The 18,113-nt window shown below is 40.1% G+C and overlaps 1 protein-coding gene across 1 annotated transcript; it reads left to right on the forward strand.

Moving 5' to 3' along the window:
• Positions 1-985: 985 nt before the first annotated feature.
• On the forward strand, positions 986-17,696 carry CALM2 (calmodulin 2). Its single transcript, XM_082218037.1, has 6 exons — positions 986-1,159; positions 8,318-8,348; positions 14,137-14,280; positions 14,354-14,460; positions 15,805-15,940; positions 17,060-17,696. The coding sequence occupies exons 1-6, from the start codon at positions 1,157-1,159 to the stop codon at positions 17,086-17,088; spliced, it is 450 nt and encodes a 149-aa protein (XP_082074163.1). The 5' UTR covers positions 986-1,156; the 3' UTR covers positions 17,089-17,696.
• Positions 17,697-18,113: the final 417 nt, after the last annotated feature.

Consider the following 18,113-nt stretch of genomic DNA (forward strand, 5'->3'; position numbering starts at 1 on the left):
CCAGTCCCAAGTTAAAAGTTTGCTTTCCTATCCACGGTGGTCCCCACCCTGCGTTCTTTCTTGCACCAGTCCCCCTGCCACTTTTATAGCCCCCATTGCCCATGCATGTTAAGCCCCACGGTGCAAGGAGGTCACCGAGCTTGCAAGCGTGCTTAAGGGAGCTGTGCGGGTTGTAGGTTTGCAGCAGGCGACTCCTTTTGCGCCCCTGCAGAAGTTGATCCGGCTCGGAAACGCCTTTTGCTTTTTCATTCTTTATTATTTTTATTATCCCGAGGAGGTTGTTTGCACCCCCCTCGCAGCCATGGCTCTTTCCACACAGCCCTGCTGACATCTCTCTCTCTCTCCAAGAAGGCTTATCCAGCTTTTCCCTCTCAGCCCAAGAACTTTCCATATACAGGAGGCGCACATACACACGCATCCCGGCGCTCGGGCGCTCAGCAGCGCCAGCACCGGCTTCCCTCAAGACTCTGAGCGGCTCCAGCCTCTTCCTAGGGACGCGCCCGCCCTTTCACGCCCATAACCCCAGTTCCCACAGTCTGACTCCTTCGCAGGGGGCGCCTCGCTCCACAGCTCAGACTGTGCATGCCCGAGTGACGCATTGCAGGTACGAAGCCACCAATCAGCGGAGCCCCTCGGTCGTTGTCTCACTCGCACGTTTTGTCTTCCTCCGCGCTACGAAAAAGTCCCTCCTTTTCAAATTTATTTATATTCTTTTTTTAAAAAAAGCTACGACTTCTCGTTTCTTGTCGATCCTTGTTTGTTTCTCGACGAGTGGGGACGACTGACAGCATCGTGGCGGTGTGGGGAAGGAAAAGGGATAGACAGCCGCAGCGACGGTTGGTAACGGCTGCTTGAGGGCGTGGGGCCGGATCTCGTTTCGCCCCGCGCCGCGGCTTCTCTATGGTGATTTGGAAACGGGGGGGAAAGGAAGGGAGATGGGGCGGGTTAGGAGCGCGGAGGGATCCGGGAGAGCGGTGAGGTGGTTTATGAGGCGCTGCCGGCAGGCGTGCTGTGCCCAGTCTGAGGAGAGCTGCCGAGCAGTTAAGGTAGCAGGAGCGGAGGAGACGACTGACAGCGCGCCACTCCCGCCTACCGCGCTTAGCGAGGCTGCCTTCGTCTTCAGCGTTAGCTGCTGCCAAGCCCGGGCCAAGCCACCATGGTTAGCAAACGGGCGAGCGGGGAGAGGCGGTTTGCGTTTTAACTCGGATCGACGGTTGGGCCGCGCGCAATCGGCGCCTTTTTAACCTGAGGCGGGGTGGGGTGGGGGAGAGAGGACATCCGCCTCCCGGGGGGCTGTGGGGAGGCGCGGGGGAGGTGGTTCGTTTCCCCCCCCCCCGCTTGTGTGTTTTATCTCAACGTTCCTCGGCTGGATTCAAAATTCAAACCACCGGCGACAGTTGTTTTCGGCGCCATGCTGCTTTTTTCTCCCTCGCGTTCTGGACGAGAGAGAAATACGCATATGCACAACCTACATAGTCGGCGGCAGTTTTCTGCCTAGTCGAGGGATTTTTGTTTAGGGGAAGAGCGGCTGAGAAGGCAGGCGCAGGCGGCAGTTGGCTGCAGGGGCGCGCGCGCGTTTATGTGGGGCGGGGTGGGTGCAACAGCGTCGTCATAGCAACCGAGATGTCACCGCCGCCCCTTCCTTGGCAGCCCTCGGCTTGGGGGGTGGGGAGGCAGCTGCTGGAATCCAGAACCGCGATCGCTGATCTCTCTCGCTCTCCCCCCCCCACCCCCTAAACAAAAAAAATAAGGCTTGAAGGCGTATTTGGGGAGAAAATTCGGTGCATGCGGAACGGCGTGTTGTCGGGGAGGGGGCGGCTGCGAGAGGGAGAAGTTGCGGGGTGCTGCTGCTGCTTGATGCATTGCAAGATCGCACCTGGAGGAATGGGGGATGCAGGGGGTAACCACAACGGCAGCGCGAGGTCGCCAGCTTTGCTCGTCCTCAAGGGTAAGGGGGGAAAGGGAGAGCTGTAAGAGCAGATCGACCTTCGCATGAGAAAATGCAATCTGCAAAAGCCCAGAGGCTTGGAGTTTCATGATGTTTGTGCAAGGGGCGGGGAGGGTAGAATGAGGCAGACGGTGCATGGGCTCCCCCACCCCTGTGCTGTTAGCTAAAGAGTGTGGTCCCGGTAACCCCTGAGATAATATAAACCGTTCGCTGTTCTTGTGTATCCTTTTAAAAAGTAAAGGGTTTTTTTCTGTTGATGGCTGCTGTCGAGCTGTCACGTTATTAAGTAAAACTTGGCAGGGTTATACCGAGTTGTCATGCACTGGAATAAAGGCACTTATTTGGAAGGAGACTTGAGGCAATCAATCTGAGGGTCTGCTTGAACTATCCAGCAGCATAATGCAGAGGCTGTTGCTGCAGTTTTCACTCTAGGCGTAAACCCTTGTGAAGAGAGCAGCTTCCTTGTCTATTGGCAACTGTGACTCCCGCTGGGAGCGCAGCAAGGATATGTAAAAGGAAAAAAATCTTTCCATGCTAATTTTGCAGTAAGATCTTAAAGGCATTAGAAAGCTGGACATGATTTGATACTCCTAGTCTTTTGCAAAGCAAGAGTGTGCTGTGTGAAGGAGATGGCTACAGACCTCTGGCTTGGCAGTCATGGGTTTATTTTCACTTCCTATTGAAGGAATTGCTTAGATGAGCTCAGTTAATACCTTTTCACTCAAGTGAAGTTGAATGATTTGTTTTGACACTAAGGCTGTATGCGGATGTATTCATCAAGGGAAACTAGCTTTTCAGTGGCCATAAAAGTAGAGGTTCATATACCAAGGGATAATTTTAGATATTCAAAGCTATCAAGATTCCAGTTAGTGCTAGTATTCTGGGAACCTCATCTACAAGATGAGCATAATATATGAAAGTTGTTTTCTGTTACCCTGTGAGAGGCTTAATATTGACCATGTTCTAAATACTTTTCCATTCCTTAAATATATTGGGTGCTGTGTCTCGCAAACATAGTGACCTACCTGAGAGAAATTGTGCATTGCTTTAGATTTGGAGAGTAGATGTAAACCATTTTGTAAGAGTTCTGCAACATGTTTAATTTGGGTATGTCAGCCTCAGCAGCTGTCTCTTAAGCAGCCAACCCTGGACAATTATGAAGCTGTGCCTGGAATATGAATATACTGAAGGCTGGAAAAATCCAAGATGCCAGATCACAAACACTCAAAAAATAAATAAAGGTTGACACCTAGGAATATAAACTTACCATTGGCCGGCCACTTGAGAACCAGATACTGGCCTAGATGGAACACTGGCCTAATTCCACAGACCCTTTGCATTCTTTAAAGGCTTCTGTTTTGAGGCATTGGAAATTTTTTAGTGCCTACCTATGATACCTTGTTTCCCCAGGTACTGTTTGTTTCTCAAGCAATGTATTGTGAGTAAATGGTCAAACTAGAATAAAAAATTGATGGAGAAAATGAAACACTTTGAAGATCTTATCCAAAACTCAGGCTTTCTTCCTGGCGTCCTCCTTTTTGGAGCTCATATTGCATATATCTGTGATAGCCATGCTGTTAGTATAGGTGTTGGGTTCAAAGCCTCCCAACAATAGAGCCCCTTCTCTATTGACAAATATTTTCTTCCACAGTATTCCAACCTGGAACCCCTTCACATAAGGATTACTGTTCACTATTTCCCCCTCTGTCCTCAATGGAGTTTGCCTTAAAGCATTTCCCCCCCATCTACACAGAAATAGCCCTTGGTTCCTTTTTTCAAAGCTTGTCTGTAGCCTGTTGCTCACGACCTTCTACACTTTAAAAGTCTTTTGTTTTGGGGGGTGAAATTAGGGATGTCATGGAGAGAGATGGGTTTCACCAGGAGAGCTAGAAGCTATCATTATTTATTAAATTTCTATACTGCCCTTCATCAGTAGAACAAAACAATAATCCCTCTCCCACAAACACATTTAAAAGGGTATAGGATATTAGTCAGTCAAAAGCCTGGTTGAAGAGGAACATTTGCACCAGGTGCCTAAAAGTATATAATGAAAGGCTTCCTTGCAGAGAGAATTCCATACAGATTCACTGCAGAAAAGGCCCATTCTCGTGTTGCCAACCTCTCATTGAGGCGGCACAGGAAGAAGGGCCTCAGGATGGTTGCAGGGTCTGTGTAGATTCCATTGCAGCTGAGCCTGCACTGAAGCTCATTAGTATGTTTCCTTGCAGCATAAGTTAAGATGCTTGTAGATGTGAATGGCAGGTAGTAGCGACACCTCAAAATTCCATTCATGCTATGATGTTTAGGTCAGATTGTTGTTTCGCTTGATAGAGCTACTACAGAGTATTATAACTGGTAATTTTTAATGAAAGTACATGGTCAGTTCAGTGTATTAGTAGTACTCTTCTGTGGTGATGACCTCTTGGATGTGGGCCCCTCATTAATCCTAGCTTGCATAAAGGGATCCACTTTCATCTTGCATAGGCCTACCTCATATTTGAACTTGCTCACTTTACCTTGGCATGATAGAGGAGTGCTAGTTTACACCAGCACGTCATGATACCTTCCATTAGTTTCTCTGTCGTAATCTGAATTGCTCACACAACTTCCCCATAATACCATGCTTTTTAGTCTTGGATTACTTCATCTTGTAAGAAATGTTTCCTCTTTCTTTGCCACAAGTATATACCTAGACTCTGACCAGATGTTTGGAAGTATTCTATAAATGCAACACATATGAGCTATGTGTGCAATTGGCATGCACTCTTTCTAGGAAATATATGAATTGCAAAACTAGAATTTTAACCTCAAAGTCAATTTATTTATACCGGTTCTTCCTCCCACTCCAGTAATTTAAATCAATCCACCTTGCTTCATGGAGCAGGTCTAGCTCCGAAACAGGTGAACAGGGTCCTTGATCATATGCAGAATGTACAGCTTGCACCAGTGACTCACTGTAGTCTATTCAACTTACTGAAGCAAATCTTCTTGCCATACAAAGTTGCCATACACTTCAAATGTTGCACAATGCAGCTCTTTGGCAAATAAGGGATATAGTATATGACTGAAATACCTATCATCCCCCAAGCCCTGCTCGTGTAAGATTGTGGGTAAGGATGAAATACCTGATCCACCTCTCTCCACCCCACCTGACATAAATTTATTCAGAAATACACTTGATTCCTGTGAACCAGATGAACACCATTTGTAATCAAGATCCAATAAGTGAGTTAACAAATCAATTTGAGGGTGGGGAAAATAGCCAAAACAGGAGCTTGCCTTTGATTCTGGGCTACTCAGTCTTGCTGTTTTCACTGTCTCAGTGAATCGGTTTCCTGAGGGGAAGTGAGCAGCAAGTTCACAAGACTCCTGCTAAATTTTTTTTTAGTCATAGTATTAATGGTAACCAAGAGTGGTGCTTTTTGCAGGCTTCACTTCATGCATAGCTACCCCAGCATCCTCTACTTCCATTCAGTAAGTTTAGCTATATGTGTATGGCCATTTAGACAGTATATAAAAATAGATGGTGTTAAACTCATAAAGTAGAAGGGTGTGAAGCAAACTGAGAAAGCCCTTTCTGTGTATATTTCTTTTGCCTCTTCCACCACACACACTCTAACCTAACTTGAGGCCACAGAGAGAGTTAGGATCTTGGTTTATAAAACTAAAGACTTACTTTGTTGAAATACATACTGAGGTGCACCTTAGGTCTGGTATCTTCAAATGGAATGCAGTCCACTACAGGGTTATGAAGTGCAGGCCTGTGTAGCTTGTGATTTGAAAGCCATCTAGAAGAAAGCTTACCAGCAACATACAATGATGCACCAAGGCTTCAAATATATTTGTGCCAGAACAATTAAGTCCCATCCTTCAGTATCTTGTCACCTTTCTCTTTAGTAACTAAGCTGTAGGAAGCTTGAGTATGGGGAAGGCAGTTCGTGTCATTCCACTTTGGTTCATATGTATGTACAAGGAACTCCCTATTTGCGTGGTGGTTGCGTCCTAGGCATTTGCACGTGTCAGCGGAGCACGCATCTCCCCACCCTTTTTCAAGTCGAAAATGACCTATGTGTCCGTCAATTAAACATGCACAAAATGGTCACTGCTTGTAATTGGAAATTTATTGTATATCTAGTTGGAGATTGGGGAGCTTGCAACTTAACCTGAAAATAATTGAATCTGGGACTATAAAAGTGAAGATTACTTGAAAATGTGACAGATTTGAACATTAATTTCTGTTGTATCCAGAGAACAGTTCAGGTGGCCTGCTGGTGAAGGAGGTTGCTATTGCTCGGCTTAATATGGTCAGTTAAAATTGGTTGAATGGTTCTGTGGTAGATTGGACTATGGTTCTGTGGCAGACTGGGATAAAAATTAGTGTTCTGGACCTTTGGGTTTCCAGGTGCTACATTGGGCTACCATCATTCCTAATATTGGCTAAACTGACTGGGGATAATGAGGGTTGTAATCCAACACCATTTGGTGACCTGAGATTGAAGGGCACTGTGCTACATGATGCAAACTGAAATGCTTTCGTATTATGACTAATATGATGTAATATAACTTGGCTTTCCAAGGGAGGTGTGGCATTGGTAACTGCTCCTAAATTTTGGGATCCTTTGGAAAATAAGTAATGAAATCATACTTTTGAAAATGTTAGCTTGATTTTATTGATTTCAAGATTCTTACATTTCATTGTATGATACTATTAATAAGTAATATTAATATTATTGGGTGAATATGCTACTTAACACTTTATACTTGCATGCAGTTTTCACTAGGCTTTTTTAAAATTGAAGACTGATTTGTACGTATAGGGGTTTTTGTATTGTGGAGAATAGCCTTGTCATCTTACATAATATAAATTAATGCTATATTTAAAATCTGAAATACAACTGTAAGATACTGTTGAGTGCAACTTGAGATTTTTTGGTGTTTATGAAACTTATGAATGCTAAGAGACTTAGTAGAATTTAAAACATTTTTCATATATCTGTTTCTTGGAAGAATTACAGTTCACTTTTGACAACAACAAACATTTCTCATTTATAGTAACTTTCCATGATGCACATATAAGATGTGTTTTTTCTATAAAACCATTATTACTCTTAATGTTGAAAATTAAGTTTGCATTGAGAAAAATCTATATTTGCACCTGAAAGAAGCAGGATGTGATTAAGATGTTTAAAATCCTGCTCGCATTTTGCTCTGGTTTCTGTGAACATATTGGACTTGAACCACATGGGAACTTTTGATGCAACCGGTAACATACAAGTATAGCTCAGTTTATGCTGCAGGAAGCCCCATTGGGGTTCTTGACATAACCCAATAACATTACTTTTCCCCAAGAAGTGTATATTTTAAAGCATGATACCTATTGTGCATTATTGCCTACAATAAGTGTTGCACAACCAGTCTGCTTCCCAGTCCAAAGAACATAAATTCCCTTTCAGTTTAAATTTGGTCAACAGGATTGCAAGTTAAGGTGAGGCTCTCCATAGAAATTGGCATATGTGCCCTACTCAAAGTCATGAGCTTGCTCAAGCTGAATATATGGCAGGTTCTTCGTAATATCTGAAAGGATTATTCTATGCCTCAGATGAATATTGTTCCAGAGCTTCAGGGCAATTGAAAACTGCTCTTAGTGCCAGGGAACACATAGTACTGTTGATGTACAGTCTCTATAGTGTTATGACAAGTAATTGGCTAGGCCTCTAGTTCCAGTCATAATAAAATGAATCCTTGATGCACAATTTAGTTTAAATAGTTTTCTGGTTAAGTAACATGTCATCACATTTGTGAAATTTACTGGGTACAATATTGGATATCAATCTTTAGTTCTCCATTGTTACGATTCACTTTGATCATGCCCAACACAAAGCCGGTTCAGCACTGTGCTGTCTGTTTGTTTTGCATTATTTAATTTGAGGTAGAATATCGCTTGAGCAAACTGCCATCTGGCTTAGTTTCTCTGCTGCACCCAAGCAGTTGGCTGCTACGTAAGGGCAAGGGATGAGAGCTCAACCTGTCCCAGCTGTCAGCCAGAAAATCATCTGATGCAGATAACTCCTCTTCCTTTCATAAAAACTGCAGCTGTATGAGAAGGGCATGCAGGATCACCCCACCCCCATCAGTTTGCCGCGGACCAAGGGCTACTGGGATATTAGACCCATTTACTGAAAGGCAGTGCCCAGATTGAACCCAAGTAGACTTAATGTCCATTCAGATTTTTTTTTCTGATTCTGGCATTCCCAAAATGATTCCTTGCCAAGCTTTATGTGGAAATAGTGGTGTTTTTAGGAGCAGGCAAATCTGTAAGTAGGATGTCAATTTTCAAGGTACTAATTTAATTTCCCTTTATCTTTATAGGCTGATCAACTGACAGAAGAGCAGATTGCAGGTGAGATTCTAAATATACACTACTTGTGATCATGGTGATACAAAACTTGCGTAGTTTTCAGTTGATGTGCAACTTTTTGGTTATAAGTAGCTGTGATGCTATAAGTAGTATTGTAGAACTAATAATTAGAAGATAAACATTTCTTGTGTCACACAGCCTTATTTTTATCAGTACCCCTAATTTTATTATATAACTAAGAACTAACTACACATGACTTCCTGACATTCATAACTCACAGGATAGAACTGTTGCATTGCCTATAATACTTGCTTTTCTTGTTGTAACAAATTGGCATGTGTGCACTTCTGTACTACAAGCAGCATACACATTTACAAGCTTTCTCTCCTTGTGCAGCAAGTTACACAATCTGGATTCATACTGACTCCTCACTCCTTTGTTGCTATTAACCAAATAAGATAAAGAAATTAAGATACTAGTATTTTTGGTTTGGGGGATTGATTCTGTGTATGTGATTATTTAGATCTTTGTACCTCAGATCATTAATATTTGTCGAGTGGTAAAACTTTGCTTAATTCAAGCCCAAGTTTAATGATCAACTTCACTTTTAATTTTTTTAAAGATGCTGCCACAACCCAGGAAGTTGAATAATGTAGTTATTCACGTGTATCCAGTGCAGTTAGGTTTAATAGTCTCTTAACATGTATGATGCCAGTTGTTTAATAGTTTGTGACCACACCAAAATGTGGAAATCAGCAGACAGTTGTATGGTAGCATCAAGAGAAATTGCGTGCATGTGTAGAAAAAACACTTCTTTGTAGCTGGTCAGAATAAACATTGATTTTGTACAGTTTCCATTGAACACAAGCACTTAAATAATATTGGTGTAGCTAACATCTGCTGGTTAGTGAATCAAATCAACTGCTACACCATTTGTAGCCTTCAATTGATAGCGTTGAGTGATATGGTGATTTTATGTTTATCAAATAGCTCATTTTAAAAGTTCTCAAATCAGGTATAATTTATATTCATTAATACTTTTAAAGCATAGCTAACACTATGCTGGTGGAAGGATATTCCCAAAATTCAGGGCCTGCATTTATGTGGGACAAGATGGGTAAGCTGCTTTCCATGGTCCAATGCATGTCAGGTCTCTAGAAAAGTGTCTAATGGCAAATGTTGTGATACTTTGCACTGATAATAGAAGGGGTGAACATTGTACGCTACTACTGTAAGGTGTGTATGAAAGTAGTGTTATTGTTGCATAGATTCCTGTATACAATGGGGGAAATTGGGCATTTAAGTTTTGGGAATGAGATGCCCTTTATTTAAAGCTGCCCTCTGAATATTTGAATATTACCAAGTGTATAAAACTCAGTTGTCTACTAACCTTGTTCTAAAGTGATCAATAACAAAAAGCAATAAAAATAAAGCGGCAGTTTAAAAAATGTTCTGTGGCTATTGAATATAGAGCAAGTTGCTGATGTAATCTTAAAATCTTAGGAAAACATTTTTCATTTATTGGGATTTTAGTAACTTCCCTAAGTGGTTTTAATACAGTAGACAGAAAGCTTAATCCAGGGCATGTACTAGGTACTCCATACTTGAAAGGTATTTCCTCACCTTCCCTGAGGAATCTACTAGGCCAGCCACTGGATAGAAATAAAACGCTTGAGTTAACCAGCCCTTAAAAAATTATTTGCCATTTCTTTGATTCCTGATGTGTAGAGCATTGATTATAAATGGTATATAGTGTGATTCTGCAAGATGGGAGTAAGGGCTAGTTATGAATAGTAAGTGCCTTTGTAATGGGCAAGTTTTTATCCTTCCTTTCCCATCCTTACATTTAAAAAGTATGCTGACAGTTGTAGACACAGCTTGCTGTATTGGGTTGAATGGACAGCACTTATTCATGCGGTTTGCCACCCATTCTGCACATAGAAAATATACATTTTTTTCACATGTTCTAGACTGAGCGATACTCATGTTGAGCCTTAAGAAGTGGTAAGTGTTCAGAAGCTAGATAAAGAGCACCATGCAAGTGTTGGTGTATTTTGTCAAAAGTTGCACCGCTGAACCCTAGTGGGAACCACATCAAGATGTGTCAGGATACTAAACCAGTAGAACACGTTTTTGCATAAAACATGGGATAAATGTATCTACTGTCAGCATACATTATCATAAAGGAAAATAAAGTAGAGCCAGTGTGGCGTAATGGTTAGAGCATTGGGCCAGGACCTGGGAGAGCAGGGTTTGAATCCACTCAGCTGTGAAGCTCCCTAGGTGACCTGGGGCAAGTCACCATCTCTTAGCCTAACCTACCTCAAAAGGTTGTTGTGAGGATGAAATGAGGAGCAGGGGAACCATCTTTGATCTTTGAAAGATAAAGGTGGTATATAAATGTAGTAAATAAAATAAAGTTTCTTATTAAAGAATGGAATAGTGTGGTATAGGGAAAGTTCTGAGGGATTCATATTATATTCCACGTTTCTGATATTTAACTTGTGCTTCAGTGAATAACAGTGGTGTTTGTGAACATGAGATTAAAGAGGTGCATAAGTGGCAGAGAGAAAGCAAATGGAGTATTTAAACATGCACCTCATCTTTTGACACCTAGGTGCCCAAGGTAGCCAGCAGTAGTAAAATATAAAATATAAAAATCCATATTAAAAATACAAATAAAAAACCAGAGTGGTTTACACAGTAGAAAAACAAATACCAGCAGGTCAAAAGCCTGTATAAACAAAAAGGTCTTCATTTATTGACAAGGTCTGTAGGGTTAGGTGGACTACAGTGTGGACTATACAAGTGCCTATGGGTAGAATCCAGAGCCTGGACGTTTCTACCATAAAGGCCCTTTCTCATGTCTGTGCTGAACATGCCTTAATTATTGGCTGGACATAGAGATCCTTAAAGGTGTTAAAACTTGGGCAGTCTCACGTAGAAGGTGGTCCTTCAGATAAACCGGGCCCTAAGAAGTCATACTTTAAGAAAACATAATCAGCAATTTGAATTGTGTCCAGAAGCACATCAACAGCTGCTATGCGTATAATAAGTTTCTAGCAGAGTAGCTGTGTTGGTCTCCTACAGCAAAAACAACAGTCTTTCGAGGTGCCACATGACTGTTTTTTTGTTTTGCAAGAACCTTAAACTTAAAAAAAAAAATTAAGGTTAAAAGTGAATATTTTGGCTACAGGCTAGGTTTAAACATGGCTTCCAAATTCCAGGAAGTAACAGGAGGCATGCATTAGATTTGCTTTTTACAACAGCCTTAGGATAGAGGCTACGGCAGTGCAAACCTATGTTATCCTAGCTATCGACTCTTAAGTAGTCACCACTCAGAAGTATGAATTGTATGTGGCATATTCCTTCTTTGCTACATTTATACATGCATCTCCCAAAGTTGTTTAATACAGGGGGGGAAATGCTACTTGATTCTGCTGAATGTGTAAACTGTCTTAACCTTAGCATATTTGGCTTTTTCCTGGTTAACTGAAGGAAACAAATATCCCTAATGTAAAACTAAAAAGATACTTTAACTACTGAGAGGAGGGTTTTTTGCCATAAAGCTTTGAATAAACTGTTGAAACAAATAAAACAGTAATGAGTGTAGTAGTCTGAATTGATCTTTCAGTTCAAGCTTGAAACCTACTTAAATGTTGTCTGAAGGTCATGGAAAAACTGAGAAACATGGGATGATACTGCAGTATTTGGAGTCTCGCTGTAATTGGAGTCAATTTAAAGCAGGGAAGGGAAGCTTTTGGCCCTCCAGATGTTGTTGGACTGCAGTTCCCGCCATCTATGACCATGGAACATGACTGCTAGGGCTGATGTGAGTTGGGAATTCTAGAAACATCTGGAGGGCCACATACTCCTCTTCACTGTTCCTACTTTTAAAAAAAGTTCAAACCATTTACTGATCTTACCACACTAATCTGAATGCAGGAAGATTTTTCATTCTTGGTTGCCAGAACCCACAGTACAGTTTAGCAGTGGGGCATCTATCAACGCAAAAAACTTCATTTTCTTAGTCAAATTTCCAAGATTGATCAGTTCCATAAATTTCAAACTGTTTAACAGGTGTGCTATGCCATATGGTCATAGCAGTTTGTGATAAACTACTGTCAACACAGAGGTGAGCCAATCCAGGATTTTCCTATGGGCAGAAGGATAGGAAGGTGCTGCACATGGAAGGAGAGAATTAGTGAAATTCTTCCATCCATAGGAGCATCCACTTCAGAGTTCCATTCCACAACCCTATACAGTCATACCTTGGAAGTTGAACGGAATCTGTTCCGGAATCTGCAGGAAGCTCCTGCAGCCAATCGGAAGCTGTGCCGGACGTTTGGCTTTCGAAAACAGGAACACTCACTTTCAGGTTTTGATTGTTCGGGAGCCAAGGTGTTTGAGATCCAAGGTACGACTGTATCTCATTCTATATATCAATTTTTCCATATATCTCCCCTTTGGGCAAATTAATACTGATATTCTTTTCCTATCAAAACTTCTGCTCTTATCTCAACAAGATTATCAGCATCTATCCAGCTCTGTTCTTTAACTATCAAAGAGGCTAGTTATCCTGTTTTTCTCTGCAGCTGAGCATCTAGCCTTACATGGTCACGTTCAATAGGGGATTGAACAGTGTGCTCTTAAAATTAAGGGTAGAATAAAGTCTATGAACATGCAGAGATAATGGAGAGCCTTTCAAAAGTATTATTCAGTCCTGTCAGGAGAAAAGGTGGGGTATAAATAAATTAATAATAAAAAATAAAGTGGCACAAATCCGATGTAATAAAAGACTCAAAAATATAGACTGTTGTTCGTTACTAGAAAAGGACATGAATATTAGGGAATGTGAGAAACTTGGTAGAAAAGTGATAATTGGTAAAATAATAGATTCCTCTGGTTCTATACATGGACAAAGTAGCTAGCATGCTATATATACAGGGCACTGAAAACCTTCAGCAGAACAAATAGCTTCAAGGTGCTTCATAGGTAACAATTAATAAATGAAATAACAGTCAACTTTGGAAGCTTTTTGGCCTGGAAACCTGCTACTAGGGTCATATTATTGTTCCCATAACTACCTGAGGACAATTATGGAGGAATAAAGGTACTCATATTGTAAATGTAATGTACTTGAATTGGTGGTAACCATTCAGGAAGTATTATGCAATTGTGGACAACTTCCTATGCTGTGACAGTGGAAAAAAGAAAACGGTACTCAGAATTACTAAGAAAGGCATTGAAAATAAACAGCCTATCATAATGTTAGTATATGCAACTATGATGCTACCATGTTTGGAATATACTGTATCTGGTCACTCCATGCAAATAAACCACAGGGAAAAATACAGAAAGGAACAAATGATGGATAAGGTATTAGAGAAACTTTTCTATGAGGAAATAATGGTTATGGCTTTTCAAGTACAAAGAATTCAAACAGTTGACTTGACACGCTGTAAACTGGTTGAAAAATTGGCTGATCACTTGTGAAAATCATGGGCCTTTGGTCTGATCTAGCAGGGCTACTCTACAATTACATTCTTGGCAAGACTTTGCCACTTGTATACAATGCAGGTCAGCTTGAAAAACAGCCCTGACTTCTGCTCAAGGCAGGTTACATAAGAGAGTGTTTTAGAAAATGTTAGATACCTCAGATCTTGCTGAAACCATATTAGTTTGGACCTGGATGTGCTTTAGTTTCTTTGGATTCATTCATTGTGCTTAATGCTTCTCAATTCCTGTGCAGTTTAAAAGAGTTTGTAGAAATATAAAGTTGTACAAGCATATATTTAATTTTAAGCTGTCTAATCTTTGTACCCTATAGAATTCAAGGAAGCCTTTTCGCTATTTGATAAGGATGGAGATGGTACTATAACGACAAAAGAACTGGGGACAGTGATGAGGTCACTTGGGCAGAATCCAACAGAAGCAGAGTTACAGGACATGATCAATGAAGTAGATGCTGATGGTAAGCTTCTTCTAAAATAGTTAAGTTGCTCCAAAACCAATGGCTTTCATTTAACAACCAAATTATCTTACAGGCAATGGCACAATTGACTTCCCTGAATTTTTGACAATGATGGCAAGAAAAATGAAGGATACAGACAGCGAGGAGGAAATTAGAGAAGCATTCCGTGTATTTGATAAGGTATTCAATTAATACACTCGGGAGGGGGAATATCTGAAACTGCAAATTCAGAGAATTTTCATATTCAGCACCAGATTTCTAGTTTCAGCTAAGTTAGCATTCACACTCCATTTGGCTGGGTTGCTTATCTCAATCAATTAAACTTAGTGCTGAGAAACAGGTCAGATTCTTAATCTCCAGAAGCCCTGATATGAATTCATATGAATTTAGATGCAACTTGAGGTGTGCTGGTGAGGCCCTGCTTAAAGTATCATCTTATTTGGTTAACAAATTTATATACTGCTTGATTGTAAAAAAAATATCAAAGTGTCAGTTCTTTAAAACACTTCTTCATACTCTCTCCTATAAATGCTTTTAGGAGGTTGGTTCCTAACTGGTTCTGATACGTCTGCTGTTGATACATTTTATTGCTTAACCCATGTCATGAGCATTTTGAGAATTTGTTACTGTTTAAGATCTTACGTCCAGTTACTTTGTGACATTTCTGAAAAAGATCAAGCAACAGTTGGAAGTTGAAACTAAACCTCTCATGAGCTCTTGATGCTCCCTGTGAGAACAGGCCTTTGCCCTGATCTAGTCAGCTGTTTTTATGTTCTTAACCCATTAACAAATTGGTGTATGTTCGCAGAACAATTTTTAGATATTCTTATTTCCTATTAAGTAGTTCTTGCTGAGGCAGATAAAGGAAGCCCTCAGATACTGTGACAACTCATAAAGAGTAGGCATTCATTCATATCGCTACTGCCCTGCAAAACCTAGGCTTGGCTATGTTGGAACTATTTCATAATAACACTCTTTGCTCCAAACAAAATTAAAAAAAAATCCTTCCAGTAGCACCTTAGAGACCAACTAAGTTTGTTACTGGTATGAGCTTTCGTGTGCATGCACACTTCTTCAGATACCATTGAGTATCTTCAGATCCTCCGTTGTGGAAGTCTAGTGATGCAAACCAAGCAACAATCTAGCTAGTCAGCAACTGCATAATATGACTGGTTTCTGAAATTTAAATGATATGTTTCTTACAAAACAATAAAGGTATAAACAATTCTAGGGAGAATTTACGTATTGGCAACACCATTCATAACTTAAGTGACCTGCATGTTGATTTTATACCCAAGGCAGTCCAAAATACAGATGGTGCTATAAATTTTAAGTAGCTCAAAATTTCTGGCCATGTTGTGCACCTCTAGGCAAGGGTGGGATTTGAAGGGGATAGTGGATTAAAAAATGGAAGTTATGCCTGATCAAGGCAGTTTCTGGCATTTATTTCCTGTTGCATAAGTACTAACTTGCACACAGCTGAATATAGCAAAGCTCAACAAACTACTTGTAAATGTTTTACAGGATGGTAATGGTTATATTAGTGCTGCAGAGCTTCGCCATGTGATGACAAATCTTGGAGAGAAATTAACAGATGAAGAAGTTGATGAGATGATTAGAGAAGCAGATATTGATGGTGATGGTCAAGTAAACTATGAAGGTAAAATTGATAACTGATTTTCTCATTGACTAATATAGCCCTCATTGACTAATATAGCTGCCTGAACTTACTGGCCAGAATACAAATAAGGTTTGTTTCCATGCACATGTTGGAATATTCCATACTTGCATTCTTTGCTGCTGCTGCTTCAGCATTTGCAGCAAAGCTAGTGTAGTTCAATATGGTCTAACTACCATTCTGCCACAAACTTAAATATGCTTAATTAATAAACAATGAATAATAAACTTTGCATATTTCTGTACAGTAGGAAAGTGGTCTGTTCTCAGTGTAATGCAGACAGTGACTTTTTATCATAGCTGTTAGGTTTGTTCAGAAGTGCCATTGTAGTTTAAGTTGATCACTTATGTAAGAATAAACTCACCAAACAGATATTGCCCTGGGCTTAGAACATGCAGTTGGGCTATTTTATTTAAGGCATTTATATGCCACCCTTCAAAGTACTTATTTCAGGGCAGTTTCATTTGCATTATAAAAGCAAAACAAAATAATTAAAATATCATGAACTTCACTCCTAATGTTTGAAATACAGCATCCTTCTAATACTTAAAATACAAGCCATTAAAATATCTGTAAGGATAAAAAAAAATGCCTTAACCTAGCCCCTAAAAGATAGACATACTGGGAGCCGGGTAACCTAGGAAACTAATATGGTGTGTCTAATATTTGAAATCTTCATGTAGATTCCTAGATGGATAGCTTTTCAGTTAGGTAGATAAGAAGTTTAAAAGAAGCCTTGAAAGAAAACTGAGAACTGTTTATTAATGCAAGGAGGGGAGCTACTAGTAGTCATAAGTTGTTATTTTAATTGTTGCTTTTAAATGTCTTCCAGTGTATTTTGATTATTTTTAACTAGCTAGTTTTTATTAATGTTGGAAGATGCCTTGAATCCCTGCTTGGGAAAAGGCAGGATATAAATCATTTTTAAAAAATCCTTATTATCATTTAATATATATCTGAAATATATCTGCCTAAGTTATAGAAAGCTACCATTAAGAGTATTTCTAATAAGTAGAAGCACTTAATGTAGCAAGTTGATTCTTAATACGAACATGTTGCAGAAATACTTGAATAAACATGACTGTCTCTTTTCCTCTACAGAGTTTGTACAAATGATGACAGCAAAGTGAAGACACTGTACAGAATGTGTTAAATTTCTTGTACAAATTGTTTATTTGCCTTTTTCTCTGTTTGTAACTTATCTGTAAAAGGTTTCCCCCTACTGTCAAGAGAATATGCATGTATAGTAACAAACTCATTCCTCCATGTTTTTCCCTTTATCTGTCATCCTGATATTTTGGGAAAATGATCAAAGTAACAAATGTTTGCATGTGGCTTACTCTGGATATTTAAGCCCTTCCACACTTCTAAAGCTAGATGATGTGTTGGTCAAATGAGGGAACATCTAGTAGGTTATGCCTGTTTTAAAATTAGTTCTTTTAGGAAATTTAGCATGTTGTTGAAATGTAGTCTTAACTCTGTGTGGACTATGGACAGTCAACAATATGGAACTTAAAAAGTTTGCACTATTGCAAAACGGGTGTATTATCCAGGTACTCGTACACTATTTTTTGTACTGCTGGTCCTGTACCAGAAGACCTTTTATTCTATGGTTACTATGCTTTTAAAACTTTTGTTCAGCCACTTATTTTCAAAAGAATCTGCTTATGGCACAACTTGCCTCAAATCCATTCCAAGTTGTATATTTGTTTTCCAATAAAAAATTACAATTAACCCATATTGTTCCTCTGTCTCTTTAAACATCTTGTATATCTCTTGTCATGTTAATTCTTGATACTTCAATAGGAACTGCAGATACAGACTTAAGAATGTCGGGGAGATGGCCCATTGGAGTTTCTATGTTAGGTATTTGTTATCTGTAATGCCTCTATTGACACATGAAATCATTGATCTATTCTGTAGAGACACACTCAACTGTAAGGGACTGGTTTTGGGGTGTTGCTGGAGCTGGTTCTAAGTTGGGAGCTGTGGCCATAGTGGTGTTTTCAATTATACCCACTACATTAATTTGATGACCTCTGACTGCATTACTGTAAAAAGCTGAAAAGCATTGTCCATAATGTTTGCTTGAAGAATGAATTGGAAGCTTCAGCCTCTGTAGAGTGCAGCAGCTCATCTGCTAAGAGGTGTGGAC

This window comes from Podarcis vaucheri (genome assembly GCF_965113315.1).
Source record: "Podarcis vaucheri genome assembly, chromosome: 3".
In the NCBI taxonomy this organism is placed as follows: Eukaryota; Metazoa; Chordata; class Lepidosauria; order Squamata; family Lacertidae; genus Podarcis; species Podarcis vaucheri.